Source organism: Lissotriton vulgaris, chromosome 9 (assembly GCF_964263255.1).
Source record: "Lissotriton vulgaris chromosome 9, aLisVul1.2, whole genome shotgun sequence".
NCBI lineage: Eukaryota > Metazoa > Chordata > Amphibia > Caudata > Salamandridae > Lissotriton > Lissotriton vulgaris.
Genome location: NC_141697.1, coordinates 1,228,003,979 through 1,228,025,056, shown reverse-complemented (window position 1 = coordinate 1,228,025,056; position 21,078 = coordinate 1,228,003,979). Strand labels below are relative to the sequence as shown.

Here is a 21,078-nt window from a genome sequence, read left to right as displayed (position 1 = left end):
TCGCCTGGGCAGTGACCATTCAACACAGAACCATGACCTGGGCAGTGACCATTCAACACAGAACCATCACCTGGGCAATGACCATTCAATGGAAATGTAATTTTACAAGCAGATAAACATATGTTCTATAACTCAGGAGGAAAAGAGGAAGCTTTTCTGAGATATTAACAACTCAAAACTGCCAATCACTCGAATTCTGACTGATGAAACTACAATTGTCTGGGAACTGGAGCAACAGTAGAATGTAATTTGTTCTTTGGTAAATGAGTTGGCAAGGTGTGTGGGGAAGGGCTTAAAGTACAAATAGCTGCTTGGCGATGCTCTATGAATTCAAACTGGGGTCAAACAAGCCAATCTTGCATTGGAAGGGAGAATCATCCTTGTAAAACCAATGCTTCTATCATGATGAGAGTTCCAAGCAGAATGATGAAAAGAAGGCTGTAAAGTACACTTAAAACGAAATTAAGCAGCATTCAAACATGCATTTCAGAAACATTAAGCATTAAGGAACGAAATGAAAAGCAAAGAGTAATTTGCAGTTTACATTTAGCAACCACTGGTGTGACACAGTTATGTGATAAAGTCAAAATAATTGAGGTAAACAGGTTCATATACTGTAAACACTGTTAGCCAGAATCCTCACTACTGTCAAAAAAAAGAGACTGAAATGCAAATTTACTATCTGTTTTTGTCATAGAGGAATGAGGACTAGAGGGACTAAACCAGCCCACCTGGCTTCCACTTTTAAAATTACAATAAAAAAAGGAACTGTCCTGCGAGGAATAGTCCAGCTGTAAAAGTTTTAGGCCCTTCCTGCTGCTGTTGCATAGTGTGTTCTTTGGAGTTTGCTCTACTCTGCATTGAGGCAGTCCCACCAGCTGGTTAGAAGATGATGGAACAGCCGATGCTTCCTTCTGCTGGGATCTCGACACTGCGTCTTCACTGTATGGAAAAGCAGAGGGATCTAACAGGTTCACGCCTGAGTCCCCGAGAGAGGAATTCTTCCCAAACTCATTTCCGGTTAAACCTTCCCAGTTGGCTGATGCCTTACAGGTTGGTTGTTTTTGTACATTGTCGGCTGAGGCTTTCACACTGATCGCTTTCTTTTTTTTCTTTGAATAACCTGCTTTGCTCTTCCTCAAAACCATTTTGCTCTTTTCTCGTTTTGGCTTTCCCGTTTTTTCTGTTTTTTCTACATCTATATTCGAAATGGTGCTGATCGGTGGGATACACTGGCCTGTATTTCCAGTCTGGTGCCGGCGCCCCTGGCGGGGACGTGGGCGCAGTCCAAAGGTTCGCTTCTCCAAAGTATTGACAGATCCCTGTTTGTTAGTTTGGCTGGTCACTTTTTCTGCTCCTGTGATTTGCCTGTTTTCTTGAGCAAGTAGGTATTTGACTTCAGAAACGTTCTCTAAACACTGTCCATCGAACTTCGATCCAGAGTTAGGTTGGCTGCAAGACAACTGAGATTCTAAATTAACCGACGAAGCACTTTTGATCATACTTTCCTTGTCATTTACACAGACAACAGAGGACTCGTACACCATTACATCACTTGTTTTTACATTATCCTTGAAGGCTACAGGTTTTGGAACATGGCTCTCCCCACAGCCTCCATATTTGGGTGGGCTTTCTGCCACACAAGGCTGTGTGTGTAAGGAGCTTCTCTGGCATAACTTTGTGGTTTTCTGGTAGGTTTTCTCCTGACTAATAAGAAAGAGGTCCTGAATCAAGGATGGAGATGTTTGTGATGTGCTGTCTTTCAAATGTGTGGGAGTTTTTGGGGTGGAGGAAAGTTTTTGAAGCTCTGTTAAGATGGTAGAATACTGCTGCTGGTCAGGCATCTGTTTCAACTGCTCAGAAAGCTTCTTGTACTGATCACACTGCTCCGTTTTCAGAACTTCAACACATTCTCTGAGGAGCTGCAAACTGGATTTCAAATCTACGACCTCTGTATGTTTCTGTAGAAAGGAGGCAGCAGAAACAAAAACCCATTAGAATACATATTCTATAACAGTTGTTCTAAGCTTGGGTATTTAGCACATAGAATAACCCATTTTGGTTCTGGCTCTGTTCCATGTTAAGAATAAAAGAGTTGTGCTGGGGCTTGAAGATTTAAATGTTGCTTCTTTGGAATGATTCCAATCAATCGCATTAGTTTATGCAAAGCATATTTATTGGCACGTCAAGTGAACAGCCAACACGTGTTTCACCCCTGATTGGCCAGCAGGCCTAGGGCTTCTTCAGGGCTGTATTTGTGAGTGACAGAGTAAAAAAAGGGTGTGTCGCAACAGTGTAATAAGACGGGAGAATTGAAAAAGTTAAGGAAGAGAAGAAGAGAGAAGAAAAGAGGAAAGAGAGACAAAAGGGAAGAAGGAGAAGAAAGGAGGGGAGTAGGAAGAGACAAGAAAAGGAGAAAAAGAGGAGAAAAAGGAGGGGAATAGAAAAAAGAAAGGAGGAAAGTTGCTGGTGGGTTGAGGAGATTAGTTAGGAATAGTGGGAGAGGTATAGGTGGTTCAGAGTGATTAAGGTGAAGGAAGATAGACCGAGTGTGGATAGCGTAAGGTGTTGTAGAGACAGAAATAGTTCATATATGTAGTTTAAGTAGTTTACATAATCATATTATTTAGTCATTCGATTAAATATCAAAAAGTACATTTGTATAAAAATATGATTAAAATAGTTTGAAAGGCATAATTGACACATTAGTAGCGGAAAAGAAAGAGGTACATTCGGGAAAGAAGGGTCATGATGATAAATGCATTGCGGCATTAGATGGCACATTGGTAATAGAAAGCAATAGGGTACATAGGAGAGGAAAAGGTCATAATAATATACATAGTGCGGCATTGATTTTAGCCGTGAGTCGAGAGCCAGAAAGTTACAGGCAGACAGGTAAGCAACAGATAATAAAGGAAATACTAAAACAATAGTCAAATCATAAAGCAATGTATACATACATGGTAGATACAAAATAATAGCATGTCAAAAGTGCATAGTCAATTAATTTCAATAAGATAAAGTGCAAATTTAGGCATTCATGAAAAAGTAGTCGGCGATATGGATTGACCCTTTTGTGTATAAATTCCAGCAGATTAGTGCCCAGTAGAGTATCAAGAGTAAATACACGATGTACACAAGAGGATTTTTTTTTTTTTTATAATAGTTACATGTGGCGGATGTCCGGTCATTGCGAGATTCAGGTGGGGCAATGGTTATCAACGGAACAGACGTCAGAGATGTCAGGCAATCGGTTGATTGAGATGAGTAACAGAAAAGAAGGAATAAGTGACAGAAGAAAGGAATAATAGTGAGAAGTTAGAAGGAATATTCGCTGATTCAAACTATATATGGTAGTGTGAACAGTAAGTGGACTCAAATAGTGAGAAGAAAATGCCTTGTGAGGGGTCATTGGTCTCGTTAATTCAAATTGTGTCTGGTAGTATGAATAGTTAATGGACTCTAGTAGTAAGAAAAAAGTGCCTTGGGCAGGGTCACTAGTACGATGGAAAGGTAATTCAAGGTTGTAAACGTAAGATCTGTGAGAAAAAAGTTAATTAATCCAATGTAAAAAGGAAGAGAGAAACTTAATCCTTGTGAAGACACCCGTGAGATATCTAATCTTTGAAAATAGAAATAAATATAACAGTGCCGCCAGTGAAAAACAGAAGGCATGCTCTATGCGAGTCATGCTATTCCAATGAGCTAATAGGAGAGGAAAAAGGGAGTTATAAAGCGAGAAAGGACGCAACTTGTGGGTAGGCTTACCAAATGTAATTTAATTTTTTAGTCCCGGCTCATAGCGTAGTCAGGTTCAATCTGTGCAATATAAAGAAGGGGGGGGGGGGAAATTGAGCAAAGGAAAATGATCGAGAGTATCTGAAGACGGTCGGTAGGCGTATAGGTATTAGGTGGCTTACCTACTAATCTCGGCGTAATGCATGGTCTTTCCAGCTCCGGTTTGGGTAACTCGCCGGTCTGGCGAGGTCTTAGCCAGCTGGATAAAAGGTTGCGTTGAAGGAAAGACATCCGGTTTGGAAAACCGGAAGTAAAGAATGTGCAACGAATGTCGCCATCTTAAAGTGGTGAAAGGAAATAGGGGGCACTATGATGAAAGAGCAGTATAGGGGAAATAGGTTTACGGAATAATTATAAATCAATCAACCGATTGCCTGACATCTCTGACGTCTTTTCCCCTCCTTTTTCTCCTTTTCTTGTCTCTTCCTACTCCCTTCCTTTCTTCTCCTTCTTCCCTTTTGTCTCTCTTTCCTCTTTTTCTTCTCTCTTCCTTAACTTTTTCACTTCTCAAGTCTTATTACACTGTTGCGACACACCCTTTTTTTACTCTGTCACTCACAAATACAGCTCTGAAGAAGCCCCAAGCCTGCTGGCCAATCAGGGGTGAAACACGTGTTAAAATCGGCTAAAATCAATGCCGCATTATGTATATTATTATGACCTTTTCCTCTCCTATGTACCTTATTGCTTTCTATTACCAATGTGCCATCTAATGCCACACTGCATTTATCATCATGACCCTTCTTTCCCGAATGTACCTCTTTGTTTTCCGCTACTAATGTGTCAATTATGTCAATTATGCCTTTCGAACTATTTTAATCATATTTTTATACAAATGTATTTTTTGATATTTCATCGAATGACTAAATCATATGATTATGTAAACTACTTAAACTACATATATGAACTATGTCTGCCTCTACAACACCTTACGCTATCCACACTCTGTCTATCTTCCTTCACCTTAATCACTCTGAACCACCTATACCTCTCCCACTATTCCTAACTAAACTCCTAAACCCACCTGCGACTTTCCTCCTTTCTTTTTTCTTTTCCCCTCCTTTTTCTCCTTTTTTTCTCCTTTTCTTGTCTCTTCCTACTCCCCTCCTTTCTTCTCCTTCTTCCCTTTTGTCTCTCTTTCCTCTTTTTCTTCTCTCTTCTTCTCTTCCTTAACTTTTTCACTTCTCCCGTCTTATTACACTGTTGCGACACACCCTTTTTTTACTCTGTCACTCACAAATACAGCCCTGAAGAAGCCCCAGGCCTGCTGGCCAATCAGGGGTGAAACACGTGTTGGCTGTTCACTTGGCGTGCCAATAAATATGCTTTGCACAAACTAATGCGATTGATTGGAATTATTCCAAAGAAGCAACATTTAAATCTTCAAGTCCCAGCACAACTCTTTTATTCCCAACTCAAACAAGGGGGTGAGGGGTGTCCCCTGCTGAGGGCGGAAGTATAAACAGATTGGAAGCTCATTAAATTGGCCAGTAAGAGTTTGTGATCTTGTTACCCCTTCAACCTGTGCATCTGTTCCATGTTAACCTGCTTATGCATCACCTGCATTGAAAAATATCTTGCATGCAATCCTATTCCCCCATTGTGGGTATCTTCCTTTAAACATGCATTTTTTTAAGAACAAGGTTCTTATATTGGAAAGTGAGTGCTCTGGGATCCTGGTCAAAGTAAGGATCTGTAGGAAAGTGCCATTTTTGACGTGGTTAGCCCCCACTTTTTGCCTGGTGCATGATGTTATTTCAAATTGAAAGTGCACTGTTTCCCTGCCAACCAGGCTCCCAGTGCCAGATCTCTTGCCCAAAACTGTACTATGATTGGCACAACTTCAGCAACCCATGTAAGTTTCTAATAAAACGTACCCCTGGTACCTAGGGCATTGGTACTGAAAAGGGTCCTCTTTGGCTACAGCACGAATTGTGCCACCAAAGAGACCCCTCACCAAGACCACACAAACTGCAAATTGCAGGCTGTGTGTCTTGGTGCAGAAAAAAACTAAAAGTCGACATGGCATCCAGTCCTGGATGTCATGTCCCCATACACTGCATGAGGTATAGGTAAGTCACCCCAACTGCGGGCCTTAGGCATTGTGCCCGATATCCCATATGTGGACATATCTACATGACAGATATGACCGTACCATATCAAGTCCATTCTTGAATATTGTAAGTGCACAGGAAAGCCATAGAGAGTGCATGGGCTGGATACTTACTATGAGTTTCCTAACTCCATGATGACGTAACTGTACCCTAAGATGTCTGGTACCATATATCTCGCCTTAATAAATCTTCCCTGATGCCACTGTTGCATTTATTCATAAATGCACACAGGAGACCCTTTAGAAGGTCTCCTGAAAACCTACCAAGCACTGGTGTGCTATTTGACTCATCTTAGCCAGCATGCCACTACCAGACATGTTTCTGACCTCATGGTAAGACAGCCAGCACTCTCGGAGGCTGAAAACAAAGCCTGCTCTGGGAGGAAGTGCTTCTCACCTCCTCAAGGACAGGATGGCCTTCCAGGGTGGGAAGCTTCGAAGGTGATGCCGCCTTTGATATGTGACCCAGGCAGCTCGATAGTGGAGGATGCCAACTCCCATTTCCTGCTCCATATTTGACGGAGCAGGCAGGAAAATTTGCTAAATTAGGAGGCAGGTCCCCATTCAGCCAGCACCACCCCTAAGGTGAGGCAGGTGATGTGGAGCCCACTTTTCATCTCCCTCCATCTTAGTTGGTGAGGGAATTAGCAAATTAGGGTCAGGGCAGTGCCCCTTCACACAGGAAGTGGTCACTTAGAGGGTATAGACACCCTAAAGGTAGGTAGCCCATTGGTTACTACTTGCCACCCTCTTTAGCACCCCTAATTTAGTATTTAGGTGGCATACCTGGATCCTGAACTTAGATTTGCTGGACACAGAGAAGAAAAGGACAAAAAAGAGCCGCTGACCCGAGGACTGAAGCCTTGCTGCATACAATTGGTGCCAAACCCTACCTGCTGCCTTAAGCACTCTACAATCATGGTGTGCTGACTTGTCCTGCAACTGTGATCTCCCCAAGAACCCTGTAGGCCACTCAGTCTTCTACAAATTGCCAAAGAACTCCCTTGGAGTGGATGTACCGCCCCCCCTGCAGCCACAGGCACCTAACTGCCGAATCTGGTTTTACGGACTTACAGCTCCCTGGTGACTCTGTTGCAACACCAGAACCAAAAGTGGCACATCAGCACCAGAGGATCAATTTTGTCGCCCCTCCAAATGTGGAGACACCAGGCTCTACCGGAGCCGTGCCGGAACAATACCCAGGGTACTGGACCTTTTGTAGCATGCACAGAGACGAAGAGTCCAATCCGGACTCCAACTGTCCAGAAAGAAAGCACCTGTCTAGGGCCACCGAGACCCCTGTGACCCACTTCATGAGTGGCCCGGCTATTCCAAAATCACCTCTCTAAGCCACCTGCTCCTGACCACAGGGACATCTTGACGCACACTGTCCAGCTCACCTATCTGCTTTGCACCCATACTGACGAGCCTTGGTAAGGACGATCCAGCTGTGTTCCTATCCATGGTACTGAGGCCCATTAATATGCTCCCTGACTGGGACCCCTCAGACTTACTTTTAAGTTCCTTTGTGAAGTGAGATTTCAAGTGGCCCCCTTCTTTGTAGCATGCCAGCTATCAACAACATAAGCACCCTGCTCTTGGCTGAATCCAGGATGCTCCAGAGAATCCACTTTTGGAACATTGGGTCTGGCCTTGCTAATTACCTAAATCCCAAAGGTGAACCTTGAGATCCAACTATGTGATTTTATATGAATTTTTCTCTTTTTTCCCATTGACTTCAATGGTGTGTAATTGTGCACAAAAGTAATTTATTTTGCGAACTTGAAAAATTCATAACTTAAAAAGTACATACTGTAGAACAAAGTTATTGGTCTGAAAAATTACATGAACATTGGTGTTATGTTTATAAATTGGTCTTGAATTTATTCTTGAGTGTGTGTTTCAGTATGCCCATGAGACAAGAAAGTATTGGGTGAGAAAAGTAGCCTAAAACATCTGACACAATAATCAGTGACAACCATGATACAGTTTCAAATAACCTGTGGTAGCTATAAACAAAGGAAAATATACACTTAGGTCTATGGAGACTTGGTGATGAACTCCATTTACCTTTGACTAAAACATTTTGATAGTCTTCTCATACAGTGATTTAAAATTCCAAGAGATATAAACATAAAGAAATCCAATAAAGTTCCTTACTAGGTAGCAGCTTCCATGTGACTTAAAGATAGCTAAACAAGCACTCCACACACACTTTCGTGGATGAATCCGATTTCTCAATATTACTTGACTTTATGGCATATCATCACTTCGCTTGAAACTAGTTTGAGTCAGTTATATAAAAAATACATGGAATAACTTCAACTAAGTAAGCTAAGGAACATTACAAAAAGTTGAACCTACATTCAAAAGTTTCTGCTCAATATTCAGTAAGGTCTGATCAGTCGTTGTTTTAGATTTCAAAGCATTCAGTATCGAAGCATAGTGGTCAGCATTCTCTTGTACTAAAAAAAAAGGAAATGCATTTATATTGAAGAAATGGAAGCATATCAGTATAATCTTAAATTAAATACACAACACCCACAACGCACTAATTCGTGTCTTTCATTAAGGAAAAAGGGGCCTTGTTTGGTATGTTATTGTAGGGAATGCGTTTTTTTTTCTGTACAATACAGTGGATGCTTTCTCTATTTCTACCTGTCATGTTTACTCACACATTTGGCACTGCCCTGAAGAATATAAAGCAAATTGGAACCCTCGCTAAAAAGTGCAGTCTATGTAATAATTGATACACACGCACAGCTACTGCATGTCCGATGTGTAATTTCTTGGCAATGGACTACAGGGGACTATTCCTAGGTGCAATATCAAGACAATACCAAAAATTAATGAATTACTTCCATAAACGTTCAAACAAGGTTGTGCTGGACATAATCAAGCTATTTCTCTTGAATAACCTACTCTACAAACAGCACCTATAAAATACCAAATAGTTGCAACACAAAACAAAAAGAAAGTCAGAGTTAACAATAGAATAATATGTAGTAGTAGTATAGCTTTATTTCGAAATATTTCATTTCATAAAAGCATTACAGAAAGAATAAAAGCAAGCATAAAAACAGTTATACAATGAGCTGACAAAATCACAGATAGAATGCTTAAAATATGCCACATAATATCAGCAACTATTCTAAAAACATTAGTGCAAATACATAGTTAGCAGCTATAGGTGTGCATAATCGGAAGGGGACACATACAGGGGAGGGCCAGACTACTGGGATACCAGTTGGGATTCTTACTGGAGGACCATTCTCCTCGCTGATCTTATCCTCCATGCCCACCCCAGGAATTTGGCCAGGCCACATGCTAGCAGTGGGTGAGGATCTGTTCTTAATAGCTGTAAGGCCTCCAAATGTGACCGAGTGCCCAGCCTCACGCAGAGCGGTTTCAGCCATCTGCGACGAGGAGCAGCATAGGCTGGGCACTCGAACAATAAGTGGGGAATGGATTCATCCCTGGTTGGGCAGAAGGGGCAAGTTGCTATGGTTTGCCATGGTGGTTTCCATTTTGATGTCCTTGTGCCTAGGGGCAGAACCCCTACCCTGAATTTAAAGTACAGCGCCCTGTCTGTTGTGTTCAGAATTACATCAAGGTAGGGTTCTCTGAAGGGGCGGCATTTGGTAGTCAAGAACTCCTCTGCTGATCGGCACAAATTTGGATGGGACACTCTCTCGCTATCTACCCATGCCCAAAATAGTTTCTTCAGCAGCTGTTTGGGGGGTGATGATCTGCTGGCCCAAGCGTCCTCCAGGCCTAAATCGCACAAAAGGCGTTTTACTCCAAGAAGCCAACCAATCTTATTCCATCCAGGGGTTGAGAGAATTTCGTTTAGCGCATCCGCATAGCTATAAAGTTCAGGAACATTCCATATGCGGGCCCACAAGAGGAGGGGGCGTAACTTAGCCTGATCATCTATCGCTCGTGTTCCTGTATCTAGCAATAGGGGTATGGTGGGCGCACTGTAGGGGAGCCGCATTAAATCTTTGTGGAACTTGTTTTCCAGTTGAGATAGAGTGTCAAATTTCTGGGTGCCCCACAACTCGGCCCCATACAGTGCCGCACTCACAGCTTTTGCCTTGTAGATGTCAAGTATCACCCCGATTGGTTTGAGGGGTGAGGCGCGGTGTTCTTTTAGGAGGGCGCCTGTCACCCTCCTATATGTCAAGATGGCTTTCTGACGGTGCGCCTTCCAAGACATGGAATCGCAAAGCCTGATTCCTAGATAGTCGAATTCCCTCACCCTTTCTAGGGGTACGGCATCTATAGATGGAGGGTGGACTGTTTTCCTGGGGGGATTCAATACAAGGAACTTGGTTTTACCAATATTGATAGCCAAGCCCCTTGTGTCACAAAAGCCCTGGAATCTTGTTAACAGGGTTTGGAGGCCCTTCGGGGTTTTTGAGATCAGCAAGGTATCATCTGCGAACAGGAGCGTTGGTATTTTTCTGCCCGCCAGGGAGGGGGCATCTGCTGGTAGTTGGAGAAGATGCTCAACCACTCCGTTTAGATATAAGGAAAACAGAGTGGGAGCTAGCACGCACCCCTGGCGGACGCCCCTGTCCACAGGTATCCAAGATGTTTTTTGGCCCTGCTGACCCCATCTAACTTGGGCGAAGTTGTTTTCATGGAATTTCATGATAAGGGACAGCAAGTACGCAGGCATACCCATGCCCTCAAGTACAGCCCACAGATGGTTGCGCGGCACGAGGTCAAAGGCAGTCCGCAGATCGATAAAGGCGAGATACAGACTGCCCTTGCCCAGAGTGACCACCTTCCAATAGAGCATTAGGAAACGGAATGTCTGTTCAGTCGTGCCGGTTCCAGATCTGAAGCCGGCCTGAAAGTCAGACAAGACCTGCATTTCCTCCGCCCACTGCAAGACCCTGCCCAGAACTACCTTCCCTGCTGCCTTTTGGGTGGAATCAAGCAGGCTTATGGGTCGGTAGTTGGCAGGATCGTCCCTACAGCCCTTTTTATAGATGGGGACGACTTCCGCCCCCCTCCAAGAGTCCGGGAAATCGCCACCCATCATTGCCTCATTCAAGAGTTTAGCGATGAATGGGCTCCAGACCTCAGCGTTGTTACGAAGTAAGTCACCAGGGACTCCATCTGGGCCTGCCGCCTTATTGGGGACTGTAGACCTAATTGCTTTTTCCACCTCCCTAGAAGAAAAAGCGGGGCCAGGATGAGAGCTGTTGGCTGGCACTTTGTAGCTGAATACCCTGCTTGGACCCGGGACCCCCAAGGGATTCAAGTTGGAGTAGAGTTCAGAGAAGTGGGCTAGCCAGGCTTCCCCTGTAATGTTGCACGTTAGCAGGGAATCAACAGGCCTGTCCCTGCCTCTAATCAGGGCCCAAAAGGCCCTTGAGTCCTTTCTGGAGCCAGCCTCCATTAAGTCACTCCAAAAATTGGTTTCATGCGTGGCCTTAGCCACGGCCTGGGTCTTCTTGTACTTTTTCCTGGCTACTGCGATCAAGGCAGGGTCTTTGGCACTAACCGCCAAGATTAACTCGCTTTTTGCTAGGCGGCAGTCCTGGGAATACCATAGGTCTCTACCCCTGATTTCTTTTTTCCGCTTAGGCCCTCCCTTCCCCTCAGGAACCATGAAAAGATTGCTAAGAGAAACAATAGTTTCTACGAAAGGCACGAGGATAGGGGTGACGGGGTCCAACGTGTCGACAGTACACTTGGCTTCCTTTAAGATGGACTTAGCTTGGGCCATTCTTTTAGCATCAGAAGCGACCTTAGCCCACTTCAGTCGCCTCCCACAATTAGATGGAATGACTTCGTGGGATGTTTTCCCGGTTGACCGGGATGGTGCTGAGGGCCCTAGGTCCCACAGTGGAGCAAGCGAGAGAACCAAAGGATTGTGGTCACTGTCCGTGCTTTGTTGAACAACCATATCGATAGCATATTCCCACAGATTATAATTTAACATCACATAGTCAATTCTGGAGGTGTGTCCAGTCCTGTTAAAAGTGTGCGCACCCCCAGTATCTGACTTGCAGCGACCGTTGGTAGCTCTAAGGTCGTGTTCAAGGCAAAATGCATTAATGTCAATGGCATTCTGTGTCCATTTCTTGATAGGATCGAGGGTAAGCAGGGGAATGCCTCTCTTGACATCGTCTTCCCATATGTCCAGGATGTCATCACTAGCCAGAGGCTCGAAACAACAATTGAGATCCCCAGCCAGAAGTATGAAGGAATCAATGTTACAGCCAGATAGCTCCTCTTCAATACCAGTCATGGACAAAGGGCTAGAGTTCCCCGCCCTGGCCCCCCTTAAATATAGATTAAAAAGCTCCAGAGTTTTACCTCCCGGACATTGAATGGTGAGTCTCAAGAGATCAGGGGATGGAGAATTTATGTGTTTTACTGTGAGCCCCAACGAAATGCTAAGCCAAATAAGGAGGCCGCCAGAAGGACGGCCTTTGCTGCCTTTGGGCCTGGTAGCCGGCACTATGTAGGTGGTGAAGCCAACCCTATGCACTGGTTCCAGGCACCAAGTTTCTTGTAAAAGGCAGATCCCAAAAGGCTCCAAAAAGGAGATCCAATCAGGTTTATCAAAATTCCGGGCAAGCCCCGCCACGTTCCAGCTCAGAATTTTAAGCTGGAGAGCACTTGCCAGGGTTTTGCCCATCTTGGGCTCAGGAACTTGAGATACAACGTGAATGTTATTGGCTCTGGGAGATTGGAGAGGGGATGGAGGTAACAAACCATCGGCTGGAGTCATTTTTAAAGCTAAGGGGATGATAGGGGAACAAACAGCTGGGGAGGGATATACCGGGTCCTGTATAGAGGGGGTCTGGGTTGGGGGCTGGGATAGAGGAGAAGTACTAGTCGCACCCACAGTAGTCGCCAGAGTCAGTCTCCCTGTCTCTGGTACAATACTATTGGGGTTTCTAGGTAGGGCTATTAGTGGGGGCGTTAGGAGTCAGTCGACGTCCTCCAGGCTGCCAAACCTATTTGGGTTTACAGTTCCAAACCAGCCACTGTTTGGATTGAACACCGTGGGGGGATATCCCCAGCTAGGCTGTTGGGGAACTGCAGGCCAAAGGCCCCCCTGCGGGCATACTATGCGGGGGGGATAGAAAAATGACAAAGGCCTAGGTGCAATGGAAGAACCCCAGTCTTGATTCCCAGGAGACCAGATGTGTTTGGCCGTGTGCGCATCATCAAAAGTTACGACTATACAATCGCCAGGGGTCATTTTCCTCGTGGTGCCCACCCAAGGAACTCTTCGTGTCGTTAAAACTCTGCTCCTCCTGCCATTGGGGATAGGCCTATAGATGTTGAGCCAGTGCATAACCTTATTACGTAAGGACTGCTGGTCCTCATACTGGCCATTCTCTAATTCCGGGACACCCGTTAGGACCACCATATAGTCATTTGCTTCTGGAGGAAGGTCAATATAACCTCCTCGGAAGTTGCTTCTGGTTTGGGAGCCCCCAACAGAGTGGGTAGGGGGTTTGTTCCGGGGGGCCTTAGCCGAACGGGAACCAGTGCCTGCTGCGCTCTGGGCTCTTGGTGCTGATGGATTGTTATTCCGAGAGGCCTGAGCAGGGCGAGGGCTGGAACTAGCTACGTTCTGGGCTCCAGGAGATGGTGTAATGTCATTTCGGGGGGCCTGGTCGGGGCAGGAGCTAGAGGTGGCTGAGTTCTGGGCTCTTGATGTGTTTGAGGTGGTAGCCCTAACTTGCGGTGGCAGATTTGTAGCAATACAGCTCCTGGTGCGGGGTTTAGGGATGGGATGGGTAGGGCGGGGGACAGTGGGATTGGGGAGCGGAACAGGGATAGGTACAGGGGGTGGGATAGAGTCCTGAGGAGCCATGTTGCTATCAATCACCCCCTGGCATTCGAGGCTTCTCAGGCCAAGAGTGGCCAAGGCGATGATACTTTTCTCCATCTCGAGGAGATTATTCTCTATACGAGAAAGCCTTAAGTCCAGTGGGGATAGAAGATTTTTTAGGGACTCCCATACCACTCCTATGAATTCCCTCTCCCTCCCTTCTTGGTTGGTCCAGCCCGGATCTATTCTCTCAGGTAAAATCGTACTTCCAGGATCTACAGGGACTTGTCCCACGCTATTATCAGCACGGGGGATCAATGGGGAGGTAAGGGATGTGACCGAACTAGCATCGTCCACAGTTTTGTCGATGATGGACATATTGGCCCCCTGTACTAGTATTTTTTTCCTTGGGGAGGTTGGACTAGGGGAGCGTTTTCTCTTGTTAGGGTTCCCTAGAATATTATCGAGGCCGCCATATGAAGTGGAGGCCAAGGATACATCAAGGGATTGTGGGGAAGAAATGGGAAGAACAGGGGGGCTACCCTCAGCGCAGGGCAGTACTTCAGTCAATGCAGGAAGACCTAAGAGTGGAGAGGGGATAGGTAAAGTAGGTATGTCGTGTACATCCACCAGAACTATGGCACCCTCCTTTATAGAGATGTGGTTAGGGGAAACAGCAGTGGCTATATGACCAAGGGAAGATTTTTTAAGGGAAGCAAATTCGAGTGAAAGCTTCCTAGCCGCTTCCAAGTCGAGGGACACTCTAGTTTGCAGTTTGTTAATTTCGTGATCTATCGCCTTGCTTGTCCTCGTAATAAAATCGTCCATAGGCCCATTAAGTGCCGCCCCTCCCTTAGCTGCCCTGTTACGTGTAACACGAGTACACATGGTTCCTGCCTAAGGCTAACAACACAGGCAACAAAAAATAGGCAAGCTCACAACACAGGGAACGAAGCAAAGTTGGAAGAGAAGGGGCCCAGACCAGACCGCTCAGACCTCGAACGGCCTCAAACGGCCCGCTCTTTGCCCGGTCTTCGCCCCGTGCTTAGACCCGCGCGCGTCCCGCGTCGCGGAAGCCCCAGAGTAGGATATAAGGGCCGTTTGTAGGCGGTGGGCGGGCCACGGGGAGAGCGGACCGGAAGGTCTTGCAGGTCACGCAGGGACTCCTGGGCAATGGAGTCCCTGCAACGCTCGCAGCCCCGCTGCGCCTCGCTCCTACCACCAGCCTCAAGCTCCCGGGAAGGTGTCCAGGCAGCACACAGCCAACAGGGCGAAGCGGCACCCGCGGAGCGGGTGCGGCGAGTAGTGGCCCCAAGTCCAGCAAACAGCAGTGAATCCGGGTGTAGCGCCAACAACAGCGCTACGGCAGGCAGAAGTGTCCCGAGGATCCGTGCAGGGAGAGGAGGTAAAGTACCCTCCTGTGGGCGGTGGGCGGGCCACGGGGAGAGCGGACCGGAAGGTCTTGCAGGTCACGCAGGGACTCCTGGGCAATGGAGTCCCTGCAACGCTCGCAGCCCCGCTGCGCCTCGCTCCTACCACCAGCCTCAAGCTCCCGGGAAGGTGTCCAGGCAGCACACAGCCAACAGGGCGAAGCGGCACCCGCGGAGCGGGTGCGGCGAGTAGTGGCCCCAAGTCCAGCAAACAGCAGTGAATCCGGGTGTAGCGCCAACAACAGCGCTACGGCAGGCAGAAGTGTCCCGAGGATCCGTGCAGGGAGAGGAGGTAAAGTACCCTCCTGTGGGCGGTGGGCGGGCCACGGGGAGAGCGGACCGGAAGGTCTTGCAGGTCACGCAGGGACTCCTGGGCAATGGAGTCCCTGCAACGCTCGCAGCCCCGCTGCGCCTCGCTCCTACCACCAGCCTCAAGCTCCCGGGAAGGTGTCCAGGCAGCACACAGCCAACAGGGCGAAGCGGCACCCGCGGAGCGGGTGCGGCGAGTAGTGGCCCCAAGTCCAGCAAACAGCAGTGAATCCGGGTGTAGCGCCAACAACAGCGCTACGGCAGGCAGAAGTGTCCCGAGGATCCGTGCAGGGAGAGGAGGTAAAGTACCCTCCTGTGGGCGGTGGGCGGGCCACGGGGAGAGCGGACCGGAAGGTCTTGCAGGTCACGCAGGGACTCCTGGGCAATGGAGTCCCTGCAACGCTCGCAGCCCCGCTGCGCCTCGCTCCTACCACCAGCCTCAAGCTCCCGGGAAGGTGTCCAGGCAGCACACAGCCAACAGGGCGAAGCGGCACCCGCGGAGCGGGTGCGGCGAGTAGTGGCCCCAAGTCCAGCAAACAGCAGTGAATCCGGGTGTAGCGCCAACAACAGCGCTACGGCAGGCAGAAGTGTCCCGAGGATCCGTGCAGGGAGAGGAGGTAAAGTACCCTCCTGTGGGCGGTGGGCGGGCCACGGGGAGAGCGGACCGGAAGGTCTTGCAGGTCACGCAGGGACTCCTGGGCAATGGAGTCCCTGCAACGCTCGCAGCCCCGCTGCGCCTCGCTCCTACCACCAGCCTCAAGCTCCCGGGAAGGTGTCCAGGCAGCACACAGCCAACAGGGCGAAGCGGCACCCGCGGAGCGGGTGCGGCGAGTAGTGGCCCCAAGTCCAGCAAACAGCAGTGAATCCGGGTGTAGCGCCAACAACAGCGCTACGGCAGGCAGAAGTGTCCCGAGGATCCGTGCAGGGAGAGGAGGTAAAGTACCCTCCTGTGGGCGGTGGGCGGGCCACGGGGAGAGCGGACCGGAAGGTCTTGCAGGTCACGCAGGGACTCCTGGGCAATGGAGTCCCTGCAACGCTCGCAGCCCCGCTGCGCCTCGCTCCTACCACCAGCCTCAAGCTCCCGGGAAGGTGTCCAGGCAGCACACAGCCAACAGGGCGAAGCGGCACCCGCGGAGCGGGTGCGGCGAGTAGTGGCCCCAAGTCCAGCAAACAGCAGTGAATCCGGGTGTAGCGCCAACAACAGCGCTACGGCAGGCAGAAGTGTCCCGAGGATCCGTGCAGGGAGAGGAGGTAAAGTACCCTCCTGTGGGCGGTGGGCGGGCCACGGGGAGAGCGGACCGGAAGGTCTTGCAGGTCACGCAGGGACTCCTGGGCAATGGAGTCCCTGCAACGCTCGCAGCCCCGCTGCGCCTCGCTCCTACCACCAGCCTCAAGCTCCCGGGAAGGTGTCCAGGCAGCACACAGCCAACAGGGCGAAGCGGCACCCGCGGAGCGGGTGCGGCGAGTAGTGGCCCCAAGTCCAGCAAACAGCAGTGAATCCGGGTGTAGCGCCAACAACAGCGCTACGGCAGGCAGAAGTGTAGAATAATAACACATCTGTTCTTTAAATCAATGTTTTTAAAAATGATAGTTGGTGTAGTGTTTTGTAGATATGAGGAGCTGAAACTTTCAGGTCTCTGACAGACTCTGCATGAGAATGACAATCAATTGGGTGTGGTTAATAAAGTACATGATGCAGCGCGGGGGTTAACAGTTGCACTCTGAAGAATAAAGATACGCTCCACAGGGTGTATTGGGTGGTCATTTGCATGCTACCGGGCTAGGGAGGAAGCTACAACTGGCGTTACAACGTGTTAGGAGATCTGTAACCTGAAGTAACAAGAGTGCTCTCCCTGAGAGTTTGCTGAGGTCCAGCAGACTGCTCATGCGTGCCACGTGTGCCTCAGTCGAAGTGAAGCAGCCAACAGATGGCGTATATGGAGTCAAAGCGCCGCACTAGCCGGTGCAAGGCTTTCAAAGAAGGTGAAGGCTCTATGCAAAGTTCAGTCACAGTCAGCCCAGAACGTCCTGGTAAGGCCAAAAGAAGAGGTACTGTGCCGCAGTATAACACACAACCTGCCTACACATATGTAATAACTGATTTTTTCCGGCCCTTTTAGAGGGAGGATGATGGAGGATGACTCCAGCCTATTACCCTTATAGTATAGGGATTAGGACTATAAGTAGGACCTATCCATGAGGCACAGTAGTGCATTTTCGTACCCTTTTCTTTAGATCAGGGCTTATAAATTTAAGCTAGGGGATAGATATATAAGTGTTAGTGATGATCCATCCTTTTGCAAGAGTGTTAGTATATCTTCCATGGAGTTATGCGTATTTTGGGCCTTGTAGGCCTTAAACGGGACAGACTCCATCTTGCTCTCTGCCTGGTAGCTTGAGAGGCTTTCTAGGTCAAGTGTAATGTTTTAGTTTCAAGGTGTTGTTCGCTTGGAGAGAACCGGTTCAGGCTGGCCCTTATCGAAAGACTGTATTTTTCTCCACTCCGAAGACACAACTTCAGGCCGGCCGGCTGGGAACGTGTCCTTGGTACGGGGAGGTACAAGAATTTGGTGGGCGGCAGGTTGCTGGCCGTAACTTTCCATGAAGGGACAGGTTTTGATATTAGCGAAAGTGTTAGGCGATGAGTCAGTTAGTTCGTAGACGGCAGCTAGCCGTTAGCATCTATGCTATTAATTATTTCTGAGGCGGACAGTCGCCATTTTGAAGTCCGAGAAAGGATCTAAAACCGAGACTCTCTGAGAAAGACTGAAGGAGAAATAGCGCGGAGCGCACAGAGACAGAGAGAGAGAGAGACGGCAGCTAACAGCGAGCAAGGTTCCAGTGACTTGGAGGGGAGCAGAGGAGATTGAGTCTAGCGGTGCAGACGTGTACCTGTGACGGCTGAGGTGTGATTTCGAGACGAGACAAGACACAGAGACCAGAAGGGAACCTAGATGACTGCCGAGCCCCGACTTCATATTAACCAGGTGACCTCCGCCCTTTCCCATATTAAGCGCGCATTCTAACCTTTTTCCTTTTCTTTGCAGAATATACATTGCATAGTATTGTGTTTATGTTTATTGCAAATAAATACCCCAGTTCTTAGTGAACCGACATGTGCCTTGTATTTTTGTTCGATCTGGGTAACCCTACCTTCTAGTCAGACATTGTTTGCGTGAACGGATGTGATTCCCGATCAGGTAAGGAATGAATGAAAAAATGAGGGAGGAGGGGAACATTTGATGCCAAGAGCAGAAGGTACATATATATATATATCAATTTGGAAAGTCGTATTGATTTCTATTATCGTAGTTTTATCCCGAGTAGATAAACGAGAAATTTCCTCCCTAACTATTCATAGGAAAGTGATCGTCGTTAGTATACGGCGTTAATGAGAGCACCGGAGGGATACGGTGCGTAGGTTCGCCGGATTGTGAACCGTGTGTAAATGAGAGCACCGGGGGGATACGGTGCGTAGGTTTGCCAGATTGTGAACCGTGTGTAAATGAGAGCACTGGGGCTGCAGACCTATGTGTGTAGACACGCCGGATTGTGTGTTGAGTGAGCACTGATAGAGCTCAGTGTGTAAGGGTATATTATCAGATCTGCCCCAGGGTAGATTAGTCTGGGCCTAAGTGGCCGCGAGACTAGTTGGTGTAAATAGGATATTGTAGAAAACCTATGCATGTTTATTGCTATTTCCCCATCCTTAGGTACAAGACGTACATACCTATATATCCATACCTATTGTAAATACGTTCTAAGGTGGGAGGTGATTACGTTCCGGCTGGGTTAGAGGGGCCCTTAGGGGCTGATTCCATCTAAGCGGAAAATCCGGTCGTTACATCTGGCGTCACAAACTGTTTACGAAGCCTGTGTGCGCTGTATTGTTTTCATCTTGTTGGTTTGCGCTCGGCTCGTACGTGTTTTCTTTGTTGATAATTGTGTATATATTTTTTGTGTGTCAAAATGTTTTCGAAAAAAACGGGCTCTGTTTTCAAATTGCCTGTTCAAATTCCCGGCTGGGAATCAACGCCTTACGAGGCCTTGGCCCGTGAGTGGGCCGACTCTACTGGTTTGAGCGAGAATTGGTCCTCTTGTCTGGAGCAGGCGGAGCCTGCTGATGTGGTTTCTTGCTTGCAAAAAGCTCCAGTAGTGAAAGGTGATGAGCTTCCTATTTTAGGGCGCAGAGGTTGGATTGTGCTGCATGCATACAGAATTCTTCATGAGAGGTTTGTTCAGTTGCGAAAGCAATGCAAGGATATGGATGGACAGGTTGTTGAATTGCAAAATGCGCATACGCTTTTGCGGTGTCAAAATAAATTGCTTGTCGACAAACTTGAGACTTATCAAACTATAGCCGAGAGGGCTGCGGTTCGCATTGCGAGATATAAATACAAACACCGTCGTGGTCGTGTGTCTACACGGAAAGTGCGTCTGGTCGTGGCGAAAGCCGGACTGGATTGGAACCCTGACGAGTGGGATGGCAACATCTGGGATTCTAATGCCTCTGACTCCTCAGCTGAGGAGGGTGACAAACGCGAGTCTTCTCGCTCCGGACGTGACTGTAAATCTACTTCTTGTGACAAGGACGACATGTCTGGCGACCGTGGTCGCTCTTACCGTCCTGATGACGTATCTCATCCTGATTGTTCTTCTAAATCTAAGGACAGGGCTTCTTCGGGGGCTCTTCCGGAGGTTTCTGCTCATCCTGTATTTCGTCGCAAATTACAACAAGCTCCTGGTAATCCGGGTGGTGTTGCTCTGGATAGTATTGAAGATTTTACTCAACAGGAGGTTAGTGACATTTTACAACGCTTTCGTCAACGGCCCGGTGAGGCTTTGCTTACGTGGATGGTGCGCCTTTATGAACTGGGCGCTGCCGGTATCATGCTCGATGCTGTTGACTGTTTACGATTTTGCTCTTTGAGTTCCGATTCTACTATACAAGATCATTTACGAAATTATAATGGTGCTGGCCAAATTAGTTTGCTCCAGCTTGCGTCTGATGGCTGTAACCATAAATACCCTACTGAGTCTGATTGGCCTGTCAATGACAAGCTGTGGTACACTTTGCGTGATGCGTCGCAACGTCTGAAGGAGGAAGTGATGAAGACCGCGATTTTTCTCAGTACTTCTGACAGGTTGTTGGACGGTCTTTTGACATCTTCTGTGCGCAATCGCATTATCCGTTCTTCCCCTGTTGCTTAGAAGCAGGTTATGATGACTTTATTGATTAATCAGACAGGCAATCCTCTGTCTACGGTGCTTGAATCTGTTCGTCAGCTTGGTGAGCTGGGTGAATGGTTTAAACCTGAGAGACAATCTCGACCTGAGGGTCGTACTGCTGGGGATTATAAGTTCTCTAGACGTGATATGTTTCTTGCACTTTTGGCGGATGGTGTGAAAAGGGAGGACATTGACGGCGAGCCTAATAATCGCTTGTGGGAGATATTCCGTAAGCGTGGTTTGGATCGGAAGGAGGGTGCCCGTCGTGTGCGAAAGAATGATTGTGGCCGTGGTTCTGATGACAGTGGTGATGAGAGGCGCCGTGTAGATTCTGATCGCCGTGGTGACCGGCGCTATGATCGTGATGTGTCCCCTCGTCGTGACAATGT

General features: G+C 47.8%; 1 protein-coding gene across 1 annotated transcript in view; it reads right to left on the bottom strand.

The window, feature by feature from the left end:
* Positions 1 to 626: 626 nt before the first annotated feature.
* IHO1 (interactor of HORMAD1 1) overlaps positions 627 to 21,078 on the bottom strand; it is a 285,901-nt gene continuing 265,449 nt past the window's right edge. The window contains exons 6-7 of the mRNA XM_086936886.1: positions 8,276 to 8,376; positions 627 to 1,961 (exon numbers count right to left, since the gene is read on the bottom strand). Coding sequence (XP_086793012.1) covers positions 627 to 1,961; positions 8,276 to 8,376 — 1,436 coding nt within the window. The remainder of the gene's footprint in view (positions 1,962 to 8,275; positions 8,377 to 21,078) is intronic.